Below are 23,319 nucleotides of genomic sequence, written 5' to 3' on the forward strand. Positions count from 1 at the left end.
TTTGGATACATGAATTAATTATAGAAAACCCACTGGTACTAGAGACTGTTAGAATGGTATTCTTGATGCAGTTTGTGTGAATTAATTTGTTTAAGCACTGAAACAAACACCTTACCACTATTAGTAGATTTTTTTTCAGGTAATCTTGTTCCATATTAGATCTTTTTTAGCATACCAGGTCGTTCAGTTACAAACTGTGAAGCCTTTTTTATGGTTGAGTCTGTTTCTCACATGCTTGCTCCTTCAGTGTTTGGCTCTGATTAATGGTCTATGGCCAATCTCTTCTAATGTTAAATGAAAAAAACATTCCGGTGACTGTAGCATTTGGTGATAAGTAGTTAGACTAAACAGAAGATGTACTGTGCATCCCTTGGCTACAGAGTTATGATTAGATTCAGCTCAGCCTGCAGAATGCTACTGAGGATATTGCTGCTCTGCTGTAGTGATAGAGCTACTCATATCAAAACAGCATGTGTTGCTGCTTATCTTGCATTGTACACTGTGGCGTTCTAAATACACTGGACATACCAAATAGTATGGTCTCTTTTTTTAATTCCTTTTTTTTCCTAGACATATTAAAGTGGGAAAGGGGGTAAAATGAGTCTGTCTGCCCGCAAAGCCATTGTAGTGCTTGCAGCAAGTATTAAAAGCCATAGATTTTTAAAAAACACTCTTATTTATTTTTGTGAAGTGTTTGTCCAAACCCTCAGACAATTTACTTTTCAGAGTTCATATACAGTCACCCTTTTACTGAAACACAACAATGCCACTGGTTAACCTCACGACGTATTTTAAAGCAATCACTTCCTCCCCATGCACTGTATTTTTGCTCTGTAATGCATACATTGGAAAGTCAGAGCTTGTATTTTTAATGTTTCAAATGGATGAAAAAGGCGAGGGGTACACTACTGTAAAGTTCCATAAAGCACAGGCTATAACATTTAGGAATTATTGATTGAGAAAATGCACATATTTAAGATAAAGCACAGTGTCTTGATTTAAAATAACAAAAAATAAATGCGTGATATAAAAGTTATCATAAGCAGAGGTGAATTGTGCCAACTGTTAACTGTATAATGCACTTTTTTGCTAGGACACAACTGCCAACAGCAAGGGTCAGGTTGAAGTTTAAAGTGATATCTAGTAAAATGCCTGGATACCTGCAAGAATTAATCTCAAGAGCACTGAGGTCATTTTTTCTTCTTGCAAATTAATTGACTCAGCAAACTATTTTATTAAAGATAAAAAAATAGCATATAAGGGCTAATTCCTTCAGTATGGCAATAATAATTTTGCGGTCTTCTTTGGCAAGACATTAGCTAGGCCAGCTGATTTTTCCCCACTCCTGAACTAAGACGTTCCTTACTTTTGGGAACTGTGGAGTCCTGCGATGCAACAAGACTTAATTCAAGTTGCCACAGCTTTGGTGCTGCTACCTGGGGCTTCTGCCACTCTACCAGACATTGCTGTTTCTTGCTCCATTTGCTATGCTGTTTCATTCTTCTGCTCACCACCGTTACTGCTCTTCTCTTTTAGCTGCTCTGCTTCACTACTGTGTCTTTTGGTAGCAGTTTCTGTTGTTTCAGCTTTTAAGAAGAGCACATGGAGCACTACTGCCCTCTCCTCTCCAGGAAATGCTCTTTCTTTATCTACCTCCTACCCAGTGTGGGATTTTTTTTTGTTGAGGGATGGGGGAACACATCAGTCCTGTAAGTACAGACCTCATTTTTATGTTAGCAGCAGATTCCTTTCATTTTTATCTCATGTGAATGATAAACAAACAATACTCTAAAGATCCAACTACAGTACAATATGTATGTACTCTCTTAAATTTTTTCAGGACCACATTCTTCATTGTTTTTCTGTTGTTGGGGTTTGGTTTTTTTCAGTTCTGGATATAAGCAGGCAGTGACATAACAACATTTAAAATTATATCTTTTTCTCAATTTTTCTCCCAAACTATGCAATTTGTTTTAAGCCATTCCTGAAGAGAGAGGCAGTTTAGTTCATATTTCTCCTGCTGACCATCATGTTACTGTAGTAGCAGTCCTGAAAGGACAAGGCTTCATATTTGCTCCCAATGGCATATCCGTACCACTTACTGAGAACTGTGTGGTCCTTGAAAAGAAATCCTGTATGTGCTACTGGCATCTGAAGGTTAATAAAATAGTAGGAATTTGAATACTTTCTACCAGAAAACTGGAGTGAATTTTGGATTGTTTTCTGTAGTAGTTTGATATTGAAACAGTATTATATTTATAAAGAAATTATTTATTCTTGCTTAAAAATGTATTGCTCGGTATTTACTTGACAGGATTTTTATTGTTTCCAATTGCATAAGTAAGATTTGATTACAGCTGTGTCTGAAATACTAAGGAAAAGCCTTTTATATTGCCTCAGACCTTGACAGAGTTATGTAATAAATTATAGGTATTGTAAATCATACTGCAAAGGTTTTCCAAGCTGTTACCAGATAGAGTAGCAAAAAAAAAAAAAAAAAAAAGCACTTTTGATCCAATTTCCATTGATGTAAAATCAAATAAATTGCTTTCCTATAAATTGAGCTCATGAAGTTGTATAATTAGTGGGGTACTCTGAGAAGTTTGTGAAAAGTAGAACAGACTTGTGATAAATATATTTCGGTTTCTGCTACAAGTTTCTTTGACTTTGAAGAAAAATAGAATTCCAGCAACTTATCCCCAGTCCTCCTTTTTCTCATAGAGTTCATAGAAATTTAAGGTTGGATCAACCTCACTATATGACCAGAGTGGTATCAATAATCTCACTGAGACACAGATTCATTACTTTCTTGACTATATATGGCTTCCACAATTCCCTGGATTGTCTACCAGGATTGTTTCACTACTTTTATGGTTAGAAATCTGTTCTCGTTTTCTGTCTGAAAAGCCACATGCACATGCGCGTGCACACACACACACTTTTTACTACTTGGATAGTCCTGTTTGATAGGAAGGCAATTATTTTCATTTAAGGCATGTGCAGATTTAAATTTCTCACTCTATAACAAGTCAGCAAAGAACATTCCTCCATGCATTTCTTGACCTAAAATCTTCACACTTTTTAGTGGAAATGAATATAATCTTGCAAAACCACAAAAGGCATTTGTTCAAAGCAAGCGGTTCCTTCCCTAGTATGAAAGGAGAAAGTGATTTGATATAATAACTTCCTTTCTCCCCTTTTTTTCTCAGGTCCCTGACTTGACTCTTGAACTAATTTTAGATTAAAAAATGTTTGCCCACGTGTCTTCTAAAGGTTTAAAAATACAGAATTTACTGACTGGATGAGAACTCCACCAAGTGTAGATACTCCAGAAGAAGCTGAGACAGATACTGTCAAAAAAAAAAAATTATAAAAAATCCTATTTTCTGCATTTATCCAATCACCTCTCTCTTCAAGATAATTTAACCAGTATTTTAGCAGACCATCCTGTCTGTGAGGATAAGGAAAAATAAGGAAGAATATTATTTTTTTTGCACTCAAATGGAAATTCACTTCCTAAAAAAGCAGAATGTGATGGCAGTCTGAATTGATAATCTGTTATTAATCAAAATAATGGGAAGTCCAACTCCATAGCACAAAATGGCAAACTTGTACACAGCTGTGCATTAGGGAAATTCAGAAATTATGTAAAAGATACTACAAATTGCTTTAAACACAGTTTTTGCTCTCTGACTTGGCCACTTGCACTCTGACTCCCATATCAGGGAGCATAAAAGGTTATTGTGTAGAAGTTTATGTGGCAAGAAGCTGGAAGATGATGTCTGACTCAATGTTTTTATTCAGCTGATGATCTTTATTTCCCCTTTTACTTCTTACACTTTTTTTTTTTTGAAGCTGATGTGTGACTGCATTCATTTTGAATTTGTGTTCTTCTGTCTACCCTTACTAAGAAATACAATCACTCTCCTCCCACAGGAATTCAGTGCTATATTGAAATATTGCTCTAGGCTAAGATTAGATATCTGTTCTCCCCGTGAGAACTTCCATGAGAGAGGGTGAGCTCTGAGTTTACAGGTGATATGCACAGACAATGTTGTACTAGATTCTGGATGGAATATTTAGGGGTAGTAGACAAAATTCCTCATATACTTTTAAAAAAAGGCAGAATTATCTCATCCAAAATAATGAGATGCCTTGTAAATAAGACTTACTTATTTTTTGGTTCATGTATTAAAATAAACTCTTTTTATTTAGTAAACCATTTAGCACAGGGAGAATTCTTATTCCCTATTACAAATTGGATTAAAAGATGCTTGTATGCTTGAATTAAAGGGTATGCTTAAATATTTTTGTGAATTATAGTCTTGACTTTGTGTGTTTGTGAAGTCTTGCCTGAGTAAACTAATAGCAGTGAGTATAAACAGTAAAGAATTCAGATTTGTACACAGTTCTTCCCCACAGACACTGAGTGGTTTATGTTCTTTATCCACTTAGTTTCCTGTGTTAAGATGTCAAGCAATTGCTTAACTTCCTTTAACTTATATGGCAGAGCCAATTTTTTTTACCATGCCTATTGAATTATAAGTAATATTCATCTGAATTATAAGGAAAAAAAAAAAAAAAGACCTGAAACCAGAACCTGTTGCAATGTGTTTTGTAGTTTATAACTTTAAGCAAGGTCCCCTATCCATTGCATACAGAAATAGTGCAGAACTCCTCTTCTGTTGCATGTTCAAATTGATTTACAACTGATGTATTTTGCCAACAATACCTCTGTTCTCTTTGTAATTATCATACCTGGCAACTGTACCAACATGGCTGATCCAAAGCCATTATTCTGCTATTACACATTTGCACTGACTATAGAGATTTTTTTTTTATTTTTTTTTTATTTTCTCATCTCACCCTAATCCTCTTCCCTTCATGCCATCTGCTAAACAAGAGGGTTTATTCTCCTTCTGCTGTATTGGTATTTAATATAAGCAGAAGATGCTTTAACTGAGGTATCCTTGAACTATCAGTTATCACAAGTTGTCAAGCACAAAACTTAAAACCTTTAGGGCTAGGTATAGAGTGTATTGTTTCCTAGGAGACAGTAGCATTCCTGAGTGGGGCTAAAAAAGCCTTATAAAACACCTGATATTTGGCCAAGCTAGTACTTTATCTGGATGACTATAATATCTATCTTTACCATTTTTTAATCTAAATATCTATGGAGAGGCATTCTGAGATGATGTATTAAAACCCTACAATAACATGATACTAAGCAATGCAGAGATGTCAGCTCCATCATGGTGTTTTAAGAAAAAACAAAACAAAACAAAACATATTTTCAAAATGTTGCTTACATTGAGTACTGAGTTAAAAATCAGTGTCATAAGTCTGTAATCACAAAGGTTAGACACCACTGTATGAATTAAACAGTGCTGTTAGGGTTCCCACGCAATGGAGCATTCTGATGGAATTTTTGGGCCCAGATTGAATGTATGTGTCATTCTGATGCTTTCCCCCTTCCTTGAAAGATCAAAATCCAAGTAACTGAACTAAAACTGATTGTCCTTAGTTTCTGAGGTTATTTACACTGCAATTGTAAATCAGCCTCAGAGAGAGTTAGTATCAAGTCTTAGCGCTGGGTTGGTTTTATCCATCACATTTTGGTGAGCTCCCATCAAAATTCACCATCGGGCTTTTTCACTCTCTCTGTTTCCTACAATACTTTATAGCCCTGACACACTTTGTGAATTGCTATTTTGCCTTCAGGCAGAACAAACAGTATAGGAGGGCTTATATCAGTCTATCACTGGGTATAAAGTAGCCTTCTGTAGCGAATAATGGGACATTGAACTCCTTCATGTTCTTTTCACCAGAATTCTAAAGTTCTTGCATTGTGAAGTTTCCCCTTGTCACCTTGGTATTTTAGGTAAACTTCTAGATACTCCAGCTCCAAAACAGTGTGCAGTGATGGCAATTTCCATCAGTCATCTAGGAAAGCAAATCAGTGACAGAAGAGAGTTTTAATGTGCTTTTGATAATTTGTAATGCTGAGAAGACTCATACATGACAATTTTCTGTACAAAGGGAACTCATCAGGCCTACTGATTATCCAAAAGTTGTACTTCATTTTTTTTAATGCTTATCTTCTAAGCTCTCTGTTTCTCTTCTTCCAAGGTTAATCATAAGAAATGGTCTCTTTTTGAGAAATTAGTCAACTGCTTTCAGCTGGCTGTGGTAGATGACCACCTGATCCCTAGGTAATCAGGCCGAGTTGCAGGGTGAGAGAGCAAACAAACAAGAACACTGGGAGAAATATCCACGGGATTCATAAAAGCCCACAAGCCTGTGTTAATACTCTAGGTGCATATCTTAATATAGTGTTAGGAAGGAGTGATGCTTCACAACTTACTTACAGTGCACCTCATGGCCCAACTTACTGTATAAGCACGAAAGCAATTTGTGTACTGCAAATGGTCAAATATTTCTGCAGCACAATATGAGAAAGTTCAGCCTGTTCCTGAGTTCCTCTAGATAACAACCACGATATCCATTCTTTTGGCTGATGCACAGTGAGAGTGTTCCATATTCAGTGAAGAAGAGTGGAAGAATTCACTTTAAAAGTATTTAAGTTTCCCTAGCAGGAGATGATATGAAGAACATGTAGTACTATGAAAAATATTCATCTCCTGAACAGGCAAATGGGCTCCTTTAAGAAAAGCAAAATAAAGAATCCACCTTTCTTCATACAGGGTGAATAGCTGGAATATACAGAAAATTATATTGTAAAAACATCTTATAGTATAGGTCATTTATTCCGGAATTTCCATTATATTAGTAACTACCTGGATAAATCTCTTACTGAAACCAAAATAGTTAGTTTGGGTCTATTTAGCATATAGAATCATTTAGGCTCGAAAAGACCTCTAAGATCAAGCCCAACCATTAACCTAGCACTGCCGAGTCCACCACTAAACCACGTCCCTAAGCACCACATCTACACGTGCTGGAAGACAGTGGCTACAATTTCTTTATCCTAGGAGTTGAATGACATCAGCTTATTGTTACTGTGTTATGAAACAGGTTTGATATAATTGAACTATTGAATTTTGAGTGGTACTCTGACTCATCAGCTGCTTCTTTTATATTACAGTTCCTCCCTATATTTAGTATAAAATCATAAAAATTCACATAGAATCTTAGTCTCAGATTTTATATTATGTTAGAGTGTGTTATGCGCATTGGGGGATGTTTGAAAATAAAAATGACAAGGTACTGTTAGTAATGAAATAGTGTAAACAAAGTGTGTTTCATAATGCAAACTAACTTTTTCCCTTGTAAGTAACATTAATTATTTTCATTAAGAATTCAAATTAAATTGTAATTATATGCACAACATTTGGAATAAAAAAATGATTCATTTATCTGCAAAAAATTGTAAAATTGAGTAACTACAGCTCCTTTAATTGCATTTTCTATGTTTTTAATGTTTTATGTGTGTGCAATATGAAATAGGGCATTGACAAAGGCTTGGGGGCTTTAAGGATACCACTGGATGTTTCCCTCAGCTAGCAGTTGCTTTCCTCTTCATCCCCTCCTGCAGCTGCTCCTGATTAGCTGAGGATCAGGTGGCCTTGGCCACTTATCAAATCCAGCTGGGAAGTTGATTAATTTCTCTAAAATAGCTCAGGTAAAAGAAGGTATTTTCTTATGAGTGGGCCTGGAGGGAGAGGGACAGAGAGCTTATAAGCTGATCAATTAGATGCAGAAGAAAGTGTATCTTCTTGAGAACCTGAGTAGGCATGAAGGGCTTAGAAACTTCGAAGAGTTCATTCTCTGCAAGAATGAGAAGGATAAAAATAGTTGAGGAGAAGTGAAGGCTTATCATGTTCTGATTTTCTTTGAAGTGTTTTTGTTTGTTCTCTGCTCTCTGACTGGAAGAGATAGAGGTATAGTTGCCTGAGGTAGGTACTAAGCAAGCCAAGTGACTGATGATGAAAATTAACTTGGGAATAGAAAGTCTGTGCTCTGCCAGGGAACAAGCAGATGATTTCTTTAGGGAACCGAAGTGACCGGTTTCTGAAACCAAATCAACAATGCTGAGACATTAGAAGCACTGAGTACATCTGGCTCGTCCCTTGGAGTGCAAGGGTGTTCAAGGAGCCGAGGGCAAAACATTTGGTTTCCTTACCATTTGTTCTGGAAAGCCGGACACCCTAAGCTTCAATGCTAAAGTTGGCTTTGGAAAAGGCGTGTGGCGGGGAAGAGTGCTTTACCTGCTAAAATGCAGAGTAACTGAGGAATTAGGTTCCCTGTATCAGTCAAAAGGAGTATTGCTGGAACTGATCACAATTTTGCCATCAAAACTTGATTCTGATGCAAAATGGTCTTATTTAACTTAATTTACAATTCAGATTTTATGTATAAATGGTTTCAAGCTGATCATGTCTCTGGAAAGAAGGGAAGCTAGACGAACTGGGTGAATTTAAAGGGACTTCTGAGTCCCATGCTTTGCACCTGCTTTGTATTTTTGTATTGGAAGTATCAGGAGTGTCACTGAAGACATTGCAAGAAATTACTTAGAGATGTTCCAGACCCAATGTACTAACTGAAGTTCAGTCTAACTTATTTTTGTCTTTGTAGTCCATTCTGTGCTGTCAGTTTGAGGCAAATAATTGTTTTGTTTCGTTGTAGGGAAAGGTGAACATGGAAAGCCGTACCCTCTTACAGAGGAAGACCATGATGATTCTGCTTATAGGGAAAATGGCTTCAACATATTTGTTAGCAACAATATAGCACTGGAGCGATCCCTGCCAGACATCCGACACCCTAAGTACGTAAATTGTTTCCTGGACTGTTTGATTTTAAGTTTTTATCTTTGTATACCTCTAATCTGTTTTCTTGGAAGGTCAAGCATGAACCCTCAGCCAACAAAAAGTGACCATTTTATTAAATAGGAAATGGAAAATTTATCGCCATTGTTAAATTATTTGCTCTAGCTGTCTTTTAAACTGACCTGTCATCTTATTAGTAACATGTTTAAGACTATAGAAAGCCTCTTTTAATTACAGAATTATTTTCATGGCGTTTCTGGGTAGAGATTTGTTAGGCAATGATAAATAAGATTTCACATTGGTTTTGAGGTTCTCATTTGATAATAGCTGCAGATCTTTGGGCTGGGGGGCAGGGTGACAAGTTGCATAACATTTTCATCCCAATGTTTGGACCAAAATGTTTCTTTTGATTTGGTTACATAAAAAGTGAATGCAATCCAATAGCTACAGCTTATCAGGTGCTGATAGTACAATTTCCTTACACAGCGTAGAATCACGTAAGAGCAGAACGAGCTATGATGAAATGTATATGCAGAATCTGGGGGAGTTGAATGACGGTATTGTTCCTTAATAGCAGTAATATCCTACAGAGAAATTGATAAAGATTATTCTGGAAAATAACCAGTGAGCTAAAAATGATCATGCAGTTCTCAGCAAACATAACTTTGTTTTCACGTTCTGTAATTTTTGGCTCACTTACACAAAGAGTAAAACTTTCCATCTGTAACAGGAAAGGGCATTTATGCCTTTCTAGGCTTCAGGCTCTAGTCCTCTAGAGTCATTCTGAGCTCTAAAGGGAGACGTGATTTGGTTTGTCTCTTTACATGGTGTTTTCCCCTCTTTTAATTGGGTGTTATGCGATTAGTGTATGGGGGAAAAGATACAGGAGTGTGACAAAACTAATTGTCTCCATGACTAGGTTTATATTTTCCTTTGGATAACCTGAAACATCATATAATACAGGGAATTTTAAGACATCTACTTACTTGTTAACCTATACAATTTTGCTGTGTGAATTATTTTGAAATTCTTCAGAGAACTTAACACAACTTAAGAGCTTGACAGAAGTTCTAGGTGGAGGAGGAAGAGAAATATTATAGCAACTAACACTTATTGTTCCATCAAATTTGAAACTGTTCCTTTCAAATTCAAATATAAACACATAGTAAGATTTTAAAAAGTCATTCACAGTGGAAGAATGAACAAAAAAAAATTAAAAAGTATCTTTTGTTGGAGGTGTTTCTTATTTAATTGCCATGTTGCACTGTTTTGAGAAAACACTGTTTATCTGCTAATTCTATGCAAACAATACTATATATATACAAATTAAGTCAAAAGAAATAACTTATTAAAAAAGCTACATGTTTTATATACTTTGCTTTCTACTATGCCAAATTACCTGAAATTATTTACGTAAAGAGAGCTTCCAGGAAGTTTGAGTTCTAATGTACAGCATCAAAGCTGTGTTAAATTATATTGTTGGCATAATAAATATGTTCATCAAGCATCCTTCTCTATTAGCAAAACCGCAGAGGACAATTACTAAATATGAAAGGAAGCTGACATGTTTATCCTCCCTTCATGTTTTTGTAAGTTGGTCTTCTGGCCATTTGTTGTCTGCACAGTCAATGACATTTCCGTGCATGTCCCCAGAAGCAACATGAGTGATGTGTTGTCAGAAGTGACATATTAGGAACAAGTCAATCCTAAACCAGCCTTTCTCTACCCCCTTCCCCCTGCACCAATCTTTTAGTGACTTTCACCTAAGTATCTCATTTGGGAAACTTGAATCCTTAGGTATGTGCATCACTTTCACGTTCTAATTCAGCTAGGTTCCTATGACTTTCAGTGAAGTCTTATGTTTTGGTAATGTCCTGGGTGAACTGACTGGCATCATGTTCTTCTAGCCTTCCTCGTGCTAAATGCTTTTAACACAAGTAGTCCGTGAGTTGTCTGTATTTTCTAAATGTAAAGATAAAAAATGTTCTTGCACTAAACTTGCTTACTAAGTAGTACACTGATTAAGGAGACAAAGCTAGGCTTTATACTTCTGATGGTTACACCTTGAAGCAAGTCTATGTCTTGAACTTCCAGGACAAATGGAAGTCTGATAATGCTTTCTGAGCTACTGTCAGAAACAAATCCATCTCTCAGCTGCTGTCTGTTAAATATGGTGCAGGCCAGTCTCAAACTGCACTTCGGTTTTGGAAATGCATCCTCTCTTCAGAAGCATGTGTGAAAAGTGAAGCACTTCATACCTCATATGGTTGTTTTCTGAGAAACTCCTTGGAAAAATGTATAACTTCTATGCCAGAAAAGGATATTCTTATTGAAATAAAATTAGAGTAGGTAATTCAAGTGAGGTATAGGAGGCAAGATCTAGTTTTGTGAGCTTCTGAGTATTACAAAGGGCTCTTGCTTTGTAGAGCTTCTAAATGCCCTTCAGCCTTTAACTGTTGTCTTTCGCATATTTGTGGGGGATACTATTATTACAGACTTTGAGTTTTTGATTTTTTTTCTCTATTTAGTGTATACCATTTACATAGGGGCTTGTCTGTGCCGAATACTAACTTCCTGAAAACATTGTCTAGGATTTGTTTTAAAGAACCAAATAGAATGGTTTTATTGCCATCAGTAGAGAAAATTCACAAAATGAACCTTCAATTACAATGAAAACCGAGTGGTGAATCCTGTAGTTTGGATGAAAAGTTGCTTAAATTGAAAAAGCAATGCCAGTAGTTTCTACACATCTCTGAGATAACTTCATCGAAAATATTTTATTCTTAAGTCTTAGACCAAAGAAATCTCAAGTCCCACTTCTGAGTGTGTGGTTTTCTGGGAAACGTGCAAAGTTAGCAGATAACCAAAACTTGCTTTTTTTAATCCAAATGAACTTTCTCCTTCTTGGGTTTTTTGGCAGTTGGGCTCAGGATTTGCAAGATACATCTTCTGGGAGGGGGATGGGTGGAACTAAATAAATGCTTAGATGATTGAGCTCTGAGAAATTCAATTTTTCAATTTTGTTATGATTTGGTTTTTTTTCTTTATGTGTAATATTTAAAGCACTTCAGCAGGATGTATTCAGATTGATGCTTCTTTCCTTTTTAAGACACTAAAATGTATGTGCTGTAAAAATCCCTAGAGAAATGAAACTGCTAACTTCTTCTTTAAGGCTGACATAACAACTTCCCTGTGTCCTTAATATGATTCTGTTGCATCCCTCTAATATCTCCCATGGTTTATTCTGTCTCTTAGCTACACTTGAAGGACACTTTTTCCATTTCTGAGTGGTCTGTGATGTCTTGTTTCTGTCCTACTCATGCAAAAGTCTTTTTGCAGTAGATGCTGTCACCACGTTACATTAGTTAATTCTCTGTTCTTTGTCTACAATCACCCCCTGGCTTTAAGTTTAAAAAAGAAAAAAACCAACAAACCAACCAAACAAAAAAACCCACCACCACCAACAAAACCCCACTTTTCTTTAATTCCAAATAAAAATCTGAAACAGGATTATCATCTTGGTTCATTGGTTTTCAGGACTGATTTTGTGAAAAATAAGAGTTCTGGTCACCTAAAGTGGAAGGCAACATTACGAGTTTTGGGTAGCATTGAAAGTTGGCAATGGAATTACAATTTAAGAGTTAGAAGTTCTGTACCAATATTAAAAATTTGTGCCTCATGTCACCTTCTGTAGCCTGGAATACAACAAACTTGCTAAAGCTACGAAGAATACTGCCAGTATTGTTTTCTATTGTAGAGAGACAAATGTTACTTATTCTAATTATTTAATACAGCAGTTACCATTAATTCTTATAATCTCAACATTATTAAATATTCTGTCATCCATGTCAGCTTTTTGTTCAAACAAACAAAACTGAATCTGATTCACAGTTTGAATAGCGTTCAAAATGTGATTTTAATGAGGCTTGGGGGAATGATTGTAATCATCTACTCTGAACAGTGAATATAAATTTTGTGGTATATCCTGTTTCAAACTCGTAAGTCCTTTTAAACTGGAACATCCCAATTTTTTTAGCTTTTCATTCTTGAATCAAGGAATTCAAGTTAATTCCTGATACCGATAAAGTTGTGAGCATTATCATTTAAAATCTTTGGGTTTGGTATATTTGTACAGCTTGATTTCAACAGCAGGTCTCCTTTTATTTACAGTTTGCAGATTAATTGTTTGTAACTTGTGTAGTCACAGATCAGATGCCCAAATCCTTGTTGTCTCACCTGAATAACCTATCACAAGAAATCCCATCCTTTTTAGGTTTCCCTAGGCATAGATAGATTAATTTTGTACTGAAATTCTTAATGTTCCTATTGTACATGAAGGATACCCAACCTGATTTTTGTGATGTCTGGTTTTTAACCCATATGGGCTGGAGTTAGTGTTTCCAAGTGTTGACTGCTGGTCTTGCTGTTGCTGTGCGAAGTGGTGACCCTTCGCTGTCACTGCCAGCAGTGTTCCTTTTCGGAAGTCTGAACTATGCTCATTTTCTTACACGTTAATTTTGTCACAGACCTTCAGAAGAAATATGTTTTCATAGTCAAAGAAATACTGGTGTTTAGCTAACAGCTGTGAGATCTTCTGTGTCCTGAACATTAATGAGATTCTTTTTAATAATAAAAAAAGCAAATTTCACTCTACCTGTTCTGCGTAACTGAAATTCTCAGCTCTTCCTCCTTATCAGTAGCAGAAGCTGAGAGAATGCCTGAATGGTTCTCTCTCAAAATATTTGAATGCAGTGTGGTTGCTGTCCCTTGTATTTTTAAAAAGAGGCTAAAATGAATATGTGATGGGATTTCTTGGGGCAGGGGGAAGGGAGGAGTTTGTTTGGCTCAGTATTTTTGTGTGTCTTTGGAATAGTTGCAGAGTTACTGTTAATCCTTAATTATGTTTAAGTAAATTTTGCAGAAAGACTAGGATTACTAGACTCACATGGGAAAGGTATATATTATATAAATATTATAGTTGTATAGTCATGCACTAGTTAGGATCTGAATCCTCTAAACATTTTTCAGTTATTGCATTGAATGTATTTAATTACTTTCTTTTTATAAATACAGTGCATTTGTCACATTTTAAGCTATGTATATTTCCTTAAAAATAAAATTTAAAAATCCATCTTTAATGCAGTACTCCAAGATGGAATTCTAGGGAATTCATTGGAATCTATGATCTTAAAGGTAGGCTTAGGTTGTCCTACTTCAGGACACTAAAAGAAAATTATTTAATCTAATTTAAGTATGCTGAACTTCACAAAATGTAATAAGGTTCATGGAAGTAATTTGTTCTTTGGATCAATCTTCTATTCAATTTTTGATTATATGTTGGAAGAAATTAGGAGAGTAGGAGGCTTCTTTCTAGTTCTCATTCACTCTGGGAAATCAGAAATGTCTTCTTACACACATACATGCTGCATTGCTTCGTACCGCTGTTTACCGGAATTACCTTAACCTCATCTGGCCACAGAGCTACTGGCTAAACCCAAATTGTGCTTCTAGTGGGGTAGTGAAAAAGCTGGATGTTATTACTCTGACTGCTTTTCAAAGCATTTTGTGTAGTTATGGAATAATGTAGTGAAGGTGGAAAGTCATGCAGTCTAAAACATTGTAGGCAATGTCCCCATTTCCAAGCCTCACCAGATTGTTCTCTGCATTTGCTTCAGGGCATCTTGTTCAAAGTGCAGCTCCTCAAAACAAGATCAGGAATATTTTATACTCAAGAAAACTTGTGGCCTTCTGTCTCAGTCACGCCTGCTGTCAGTTCCTCTGCAAGATATGCATTGATAGTAACAAATAACATGGAATAATTCCCAAGTGCTTTCTGGGTGCTTTGTGCGTCTCTTTTTATGGCAACAACAGCTAAAATGTGGCTGAAGATTGATGATTCCCCTCTCGTCCTTTGGTGAGGAACAGGCTGCGGTGCTTAAAAGGCCAGTGAAGAGCATCCAAGCCTGATGGGTCTGTTTCTGTTTACTGAAAAGAATTTGATAAAAGAAATAAGTTGTTTGTACAAGTGGAGGAGAGTATTTCGTGTGTGTTCAGATGCCTTGCATGTTACCTAGAATCCGGTAAAGCCTCCCGTGCTGCTGAGAAAATAGCAAGCTGCAGTAGACGTAACTGTGAAATCTAAACTTAATAGGGACAGGAATACTGAAGGATATTTACCTTCTAGCCAGTTCTGTGCATCTGGGATAGCCAAGTCTCTTAGCATTTGGCAATGGTTAAAGCTAGAATGTTTAACTCTCAAATAATACAATACTAAAATTGGAAAGTTAATAGTAACTTCACTAAGATCTGTGTGAAGTGTGAAATATTCCAGGGATCTGTACCTTTGCAGTTCACAGGTGAAAGTGATGATGTTGTATGCTGTTAATATAATAGTTTTATGAAAAGCTTCAGTATAGCTTCCTTTTTCTTAGAAATCTATTCTTGCTTCCTTTCCCAGCATTTTTTTCATACGATTAGGTATGTATCTAATGTGAATTTGCATAAGACTGCATACTTCCAGGCAAATGAAATTTCAGCTCTAATATTAACAAAACATGGCAAGTGCCAGCAGTACATTCTCACTGGCAACAGAATTAGCTGTTATATCTCATGTAATAAGGACAGCAAATGTGCAGCAAGGCTGGAATGAAAAAGCAACTTCTTTCTATTTTGCCTGGTTTGATTATGAGTAACCTTATCAAGCTCTAATTTTCCAAAGGCTGCACTGGCCACGAGGTGTGGTAGCAGGCATGAGGACTTACTGATCGTGCCAGGACCTGTGGTCCGTGAGGCCTGACAGCAGCACTTTCACAGAGTTTGCTCCCATGTCTACCAACTGGGATTTTCATGTTATAGACCCTGGTCAGACCTAGTAATATCTTGCCCAATATTTTATCTCTATATTGAGTGTGGGAGATGATGTTGAGAGAGAGGTGTGAGCCTGGTCACATATTGCTGTGAAAGGCAGTGGAGGAGAGGTATAGGTAGATCATGGAAGGAATATCTTAAAATACTGAAGCAAACTGGACAGAGTAAGCCCATGGGCCCTGATGGGATGTACCCATGAATGCTGAAGGAACTAGATGATCTTTAAGGTCCCTTCCAACCCAAACCATTCTATGATTCTAACTGCTGTCATTTTGGGGCCACTCTCAACTATCTTTGAATGACCATGGCAATTGAGAGAGGTTCATGAGGACTGGCACAAAACTGGGAGGAGTGGCTGATATGCCAGAGGGTTCCTAGAAGCCTACGGGATTGCTTTGGAATGTAAGGGCAAGTGGTAAAAGAATAATTAGGATTTCTGAAACAGAAGTTAAAGGGTAGTTGAACATCACAGGTTGGTTTGTTCCTGAAGTAGCATGTTTAAAACGCACTTTAAGATGACAAAAATCCTGTTTCTTCTCCTTCAGCCAGGAAAATGGACCTAGACTCAAAATAGAGCCTTTTTTTATTGATCATGTTAAGGTCTGCCTGACTTTTGAGAGGCAGTCAGATAAGTGTACTTGGTGTGAATGAATGGATTTTGAGTACCTTGATAGTTCTGTAATCTTCCCTCTCAAAAAAAAAAAAAATTGTTTGGTGATGTGTCTATATGTATATATTACATAAATTTGGCTGCTTGCTGATATTTTGAAATTCATAGGTAATAAAGTGCAAGGTTTAAGCTGAAATATAATTATAGTACTAAGATGCCTGCTGATCTAAGCTTGCTTGTGAGGGATTTTGAGATGATATAAAATTACTATACATGTTCTTTTTTTTTTTCCCCCAAGCCTAGATTTAATACATATGGATGAGTAGATAAGTTTCTTAAAGCATGTTAAAGAGTGATTTTTTTTCAAATTTTATTTCATTTTTGTAAGATCTTTCCATGAGTGATGATGGTTTTATACCTCACTATCTTGTAAAACAAAGCTTTGCAAACATACATGTGCTTTGTGTCATAAGGCTTATCTGCCCCTGATGTTCTTCTCTTGCTTAGAGAAACCTTTTTGTTTGCAAGGATGAAGTGAGGCAAACTCACTGACTTTGATTTCTTTGAAGACATGCAGTGCTGCTGGAGAAATTGTCCATGACAGACCAAAATGGTGCAATTTGAGATAAAGTATCAAGCACATAATTCAGCTCTATCAACTTTGATGAAGTCCATACTGAGGGAAACCTACAAAGGAACACAGGGCTTTGCCTACTTACTTGCCAAGACATGTCGTTTGTTAGTGCATTTAATAGCAATAATGCAAACTATTTCTACTGTAAAGTTTAATCTTTCTCTTCTTCCCCCCCCCCAATGAAAATAGCAATAATGTTTTGGAGAAGGTTTATTTGTTCTAGTTGGGAAAAGTGTTGTGACATTTATTGAGGCCTGTACCCAGTAATGCCTGCTTGCTTCCCAGCTGTAAGCCACTGTGAAAATAAAGATTGCTTTCCCCTCCATCAGCTCACACCCAAGCTAATTTTACAGCCTTGTCAAATGGCAGCAGAAATTACTAGTTATCACTATTTTATCAGGCTCAGTTGACAAGGCTAGATTGGAACAGAAACACAGTGTGACTGAAGCTTGTTGCTGTAAATTGAATACTTTGACATGCTAAGACAATTACTATGTAAATCTTCACTGGGAAATGTTTTGTCCTGGTAGCTTTGTAGAGGGCTTGTCAGTAGCTGGGAGCCCAGTGGGTGCTGTAGTTCCTTTAATAAAGGGAAAGAAAAGGTCAGATCTGAAAAAGCAGCTCAGCTAAGAAAGCGTGTGCTAACAAAGCCAGTGGGGGAAAAAAAAGGTTGAAAATCTCCTTCTGTTTTGCTCTAACTTTCTCTGGCATTTCCTGTAAGAGGAGAAAATTGGAGAAGGGCTACTTTTATGATCCAGTAACTGCCATAGTACGCTGCTACCTTGCTTCCTAAATGCAGCAAAGGGATGTCTGCAAGACATTTAACTTCTCCTGTGCTATTATCTATCAGAAAAGGCAGTTTACAAGGTTGTTGATGTGTCTAGAAGGCATAGAGCTTGGTAACTGGCCAAGGCATTGCTATTGGCATGCCTTAATGTGCATAAAATATTGTTGTTGTTATATCCACGGGGTCAAACAAATTGCTGCTTTTATGAATCGGCTTTTGCTGTAAAGTGGCTGAAATGGTGCTAGCCCTGCTCTCCTTTCTCGTCATTTTAGAAGCCCATTTTCTTTCATTTGCTCTTCTACAGAGGTAGTAGACTTCTGGTTGTTTCTTTTAACAGAGAAGCTGTAAAGATGGATAATTTTGCAGTTCTGCATCTTTTCTTAAGCTAGTATGATGCTTTAGGACTTTTTTCCCTACTTATAAGCTCATCAGGGAATTAAATAAAACTATGCCTATACCTTCAAGTAAAAGGATGCTATTCTTTATTTCTGTCTTGTAGAGTAGGCTAACCTACAAAATGAAATTGTAGTAGTCTTAGGACTCTCAGTAGTGAATAAGAAAGAAGTGTAATTGTAACACTTTTTCACTACCTCTCTTTTTATGAGTGGTCCTCTTTTCAAGTTGTATTTTATTAGTGCCTGCTACAAATAGCTTCCAGGTGTTTCTGTGATTTTTATTTTTTTTTCTTCCTTAGGCAGGTTAGCATTTCTGGAATAGAGGAACCTCTTACTATTCTTTTAACCTTCTAAAAGTCTTCCTGCACCTTTGAAAGTGACTTTTTAAAAAGTGTTTTATTCAGAAACTCTTTTGATTCTTGTTTCAAGCCGGCAGAATTCTGTATCTGGAATAAGGAATGACTAAATCAGTATTAAGAGTTCTAAAGCACATTAGAAGGTGTGACAGTGTATCGTTTTTATGAATAAGCCTTTAACTCCTGGAGCCAAATGAGCAGCTACAATAACAAAGTGTAAGAGCAGCATGCCAAATACAAAGCTGGTAGAAAGTTCCACTTTATCAGTTATGTATATTTAACGTTTTTCACTATACAAATTATTTGCAATAAATTCTACCTTACCTTTTTGTAAAGAACTTTGATTTCGTAGTAGCCATTTTCTGGTGACTGTGGTAGGTGTGTATAATAAATGGTGTTGTGTAGCTTTCAGAGTTCAAATTTTTAAAACAATAATAAACTACATAATTGAATTATACATAAGATTAGTGCATAGTAATGTATCTAATAATGGAAGGGAGAGAGGAAGGAAATTCTTTGGCTGGAGATAGTGAAGTACTTACTCCTTTGAAAATGAGTTTGGAAACAGCTCATGCCCTGGTAGAGAGGTCCTCTGTTTTTAAAAAAACTCATCTGAAAGTCTCCAAGGGACAAATTTAATGATGAAGTATTATACTTTGATAAGAAATATCAGATTTTAAGTTCTGAAATATCATGGAAAGAAAGCTTATAATGGAAAGAAGGACAAGATTGATCAAGGATAGCAATATTTGAAAGCATAATTCAAGGTTCATAACTTTTGACTTATAAGAATAATCTTGTAAATGTCATTGTGGCTGATTCATCAGCAAATTCATCGTTTGGTGCCAATTTTATCATATAGACATAAGGAGTGTTTGTGTCTATAAAATATTTTCCTGGCAAAGTCCAAATTGCTAGTATTTTTTCATAATTCTGAGGATTTGTGTGAGGGTCTCCTTGCCTGTTCTCCTCTTCTAAACTCGCTTTGTTCTGAATGCTTCAGTAAGAAAATACAGGTGTGAGCTACTTACCTAGCAGGATGACACTTGCTTATCATGGTTATTTTCTTCCTAGGTATTTCTACCAAGACATTTGTATATCATTTTTGGATTTAACCCAGAAATTAATCTGAGATTTAAGAGTTTATTAAAGAGTAAGTTTGCAGAAATCTATTAACATTTATGCTAAGAGATTGTCGTTCTTGTAACCCTAGCTACTGAATCTATTATTCAGCATTGTTGCATGAATAAGTGCTGGTGTGCTCCACTGAAATATGTGATGTTTAAATGCGAGAAAAGACATATCTTTAGGAAAGAATTTATAGTACTTTATTAAGGTCAGTCTGTAGTATTCTGTTAAGGTAAAGCAGAAAATACTTATGCTGAGTAGAAGCACTTTTCCAGTTCCAATCATGAGGTTCTTCTCCCCCTTGAATAGTATTCCTGCCATGAGTCCTAGATATGTGTGGTTGTTTCTTCACCCCATTATCCCCTTCCAACTTGTTGATTCAGGCATTTGAATACTACACTTTGGAAATAAATTACCTTACTTTCCAAGGTCTTGAAATAATCTCTTTTGAGGGCAGCCTCTTACTCATTTTGAAAAGCACAACCAAAAGACTAGTTATTATTTGACTGAACTCTGTCTGGAAAGTTCTGCATTTTTAAGTGTCTAGGGCAAGTGCATAGTTTAAACATACAAAAAATTGAACTACACACTTTCTTTAAATTTAGAAAAAAAAAACTTCCTAGAGAACACAATGGACTTCCACTTCCCAGTTTGCCTTTATAACAGTACCAGAATGCAATAGGATTATACTGCAGAAGCAAATAATTTTGGTTTAATAGCTAACTGGCCCTATGGAGTAATGGTAAACTAGTTTTTTCCCTTCTTCTGTGTGATCTTTTCTGACTGAGTGAAAGCAGTTACTCTGTCCATGTGTGTTTAGGGATGGAGGAGATATCCTTAGGAGTAACTTATGTATTAGTTGTATCTTCAGACTCCTATCAGGAGGAAAGAGAATAGGCATGTCAGTACAGTGTGCATGTTGGATACAAATACTCCTACATAGTAGCTGGAAACCACAACCAAGATCAAAATGTTGTTGCTGTGCAAGTCATTAGTAAGATGGAGTCCCTGCCTCCAGGAAGGTATTGGGAAGAGGTTCTGTGAGATTAACTGAAGATGATTAATCTCGAGTATAGACAAAACAGTCCTAATCACAGAAAAATCTTCTGTCAAGTCTTTTAAGATTCTGCATGTTACACAAGTATGATGAGACTGCACAGTGTAAGAACAAGACATAACATTCCCATATATTGCTGGATTCCAGTCCTGGCTGTGAAATGAGCAAGCTGCTTGAATTCACCCCCTTGGTCTGGCAGTCTGTAAAGCTAGGAATAATCCCAAATCCACCCTCTGGAGAAGATTAGAGGCCTGGGTCTATTCGGTTAGGGTGTGCCACAGGATGTCCAGGTGCCTGCTGTTCCACTACACCAGGAGCTGATGATGCTGATGTCTAGGCATATACCTGGAGATACGAGTGTCTGTGTGAGCTAAGACGACTGATCAGGATCTCTCAGAATACTGTGGGGAAGACAGCATGAAACATTGAACAATTAAGCCTCCAGTTCTGTAAATGGTCACTTGCCAACCATCGATGAGGAGGCTGCATTAGTCGTGTAACTAAACAAAGGAAGCTGAGGAAGAGGTAGTGTGAGGTTTTTAGCATTTTCACTTATAGGGAGCTGTACCTCAAGCAGAACTTGATGTGTTTCTGAGCAAAATGAATGAATGCTACCTCAAACATTAAACATTAAAAATTCTACTGAGCTATTTGGTTATCTGAGGAAACACAAGTATGGAGGTAAGGATGAAAGTGAGGAAAAATATAATGAAAATAGTGGAAGACTTGTCAAATAATGTGCTCTTAGCATCCTTAAATATTTATCCTCTTATTGGTATGGGCATGATGTTGAGTATACATACATAGCCAGGACTGATTACTGAGAACACTTTCATGGAAATTATTGTGATCAAAGCTGAAGCAAAAAATCCATTTGGTGTACTAATTTCAGGTAGACTGATTTAGTTTTCTGCCCTCAATCCCATCGGCAAAATTATCAAATTTCATAGGAGGTTTTTCTTCTGAGACTTTGAGTATGTTTATACTAACATACATTTAATTAAAATGACCCATTTTGCAACATATACAGAACCGAGTTGTCTGAGTCAAATAACCAGTCTTCATCTTCATTTACCATTTGAATCAATCTCTTTCCTGCAAAATTCTCATGTTATTTTAAAAGTTAATCCAGATGAAAATGCCACTAGGGCAAAATCTGATCCTTATGGAAACAAACTAAAAATAGTGAATGATACCTTACTATTCAAAATTATTTTGAAAGACCTAGTAGTGCACTGTGTTTTCAATTCCCCACTGATTTTTTTTTATTTTCTTAATTGCTTAATCAGAATGTAATGTGATACTAAAGCTCTGCAGTAATGTATTTGCCTTTATCAGATGTACTATGATTTGATAACGAAAAGGATAGCATAAAGTAATGTTGATTGACATCAACTATGTTACAATCTTTTCTATGTTGAGTTAGATCTTGAAGCAAACCCTTACTTGACTGAAACTGGCTGAAATGCCTGTCTGTTTTAAATCTACTAACCTTTTTTGAATATTGATTTTAGAATTTATTTTCAGACCTTTGTGGATTTGGCAGTATTCCAAGCCTTAATGAAACTCAATGTGTTCTTTGGACACTTTATTCCCATGAGCCAGCAATGTGCCCTTGTGGCCAAGAAGGCCAATGGTATCCTGGGGTGCATTAAGAAGACCATGTCCAGCAGGTCAAGGGAGGTTATCCTCCCCCTCTGCTCTGCCCTGGTGAGGCCACATCTGGAGTTCTGTGTCCAGTTCTGGGCTCCCCAGTTCAAGACAGACAGGGACCTGCTGGAGAGAGTCCAGCAGAGGGCTACGAGGATGATTAGGGGACTGGAGCATCTCTCTTATGAGGAAAGGCTGAGAGAGCTGGGTCTGTTTAGTCTGGAGAAGAGAAGACTGAGAGGGGATCCCATCAGTGCTTATAAATATTTAAAGGACTCATGTCAAGAGGAAGGGGCCAGACTCTTCTCAGTGGTGTTCAGTGACAGGACAAGGGCACAAACTGGAACACAGGAGGTTCCATTTGTACATGAGAAAAAGCTTCTTTACTCTGAGGGTGACCGAGCACTGGAACAGGCTGCCCAGAACGGTTGTGGAGTCTTCTTCTCTGGAGATACTCAAAACCCACCTGGACATGATCCTGTGCAACATGCTCTAGGTGATCCTGCTTTAGCAGGGGGGTTGGACATCTGAATGATCTCTAGAGGTCCCTTCCAACCCCTACAGTTCTGTGATTCTGCCATTCAAACTACCTGAATAACACTTTCTGTCCGCATAGTGCCTACATTCATTTAAAGTGTGCAAGTAAGTTGCAGTGTCTTCAGATGGAGGCTGGCAATTGGAGTTCTTGTGTGCAAGTACTTTATTTTTTATTTTAATAAATTTTGGTCAGATTACATTCTTCAGGAAATATAAAAGCCCCTTGAATTATAATTTCTCATTTCTTTGGAGAATCAAGAATCTCACTTTTAAAACATTTATTCCATAGGGTAGTGGAGCTGTTAACCACATTAATTTTAGAGAGAAGACATATTGAAATCAGGGTCTGTATTTTGCTTAGGAGTTCTTAAAACACTGTTATCATGTTAGGAATATTTTGGTGAGAGCAGAAAGCAGGTAGCCTTGAAAGAAAGACTTTATGGTGGCTGAAAAATAAAATATTTATTAAGAGGTATGTTAGAACCTTGGAACCAGCATAAATGATAAAGCAA

General features: G+C 36.7%; 1 protein-coding gene across 1 annotated transcript in view; it reads left to right on the forward strand.

Moving 5' to 3' along the window:
• Positions 1-23,319, forward strand: part of GALNTL6 (polypeptide N-acetylgalactosaminyltransferase like 6) — a 481,223-nt gene that overhangs the window by 186,838 nt on the left and 271,066 nt on the right. The window contains exon 3 of the mRNA XM_075751893.1: positions 8,647-8,785. Within this exon, the coding sequence (XP_075608008.1) occupies positions 8,647-8,785 (139 nt within the window). The remainder of the gene's footprint in view (positions 1-8,646; positions 8,786-23,319) is intronic.

This window comes from Balearica regulorum, chromosome 4 (assembly GCF_011004875.1).
Source record: "Balearica regulorum gibbericeps isolate bBalReg1 chromosome 4, bBalReg1.pri, whole genome shotgun sequence".
In the NCBI taxonomy this organism is placed as follows: Eukaryota; Metazoa; Chordata; class Aves; order Gruiformes; family Gruidae; genus Balearica; species Balearica regulorum.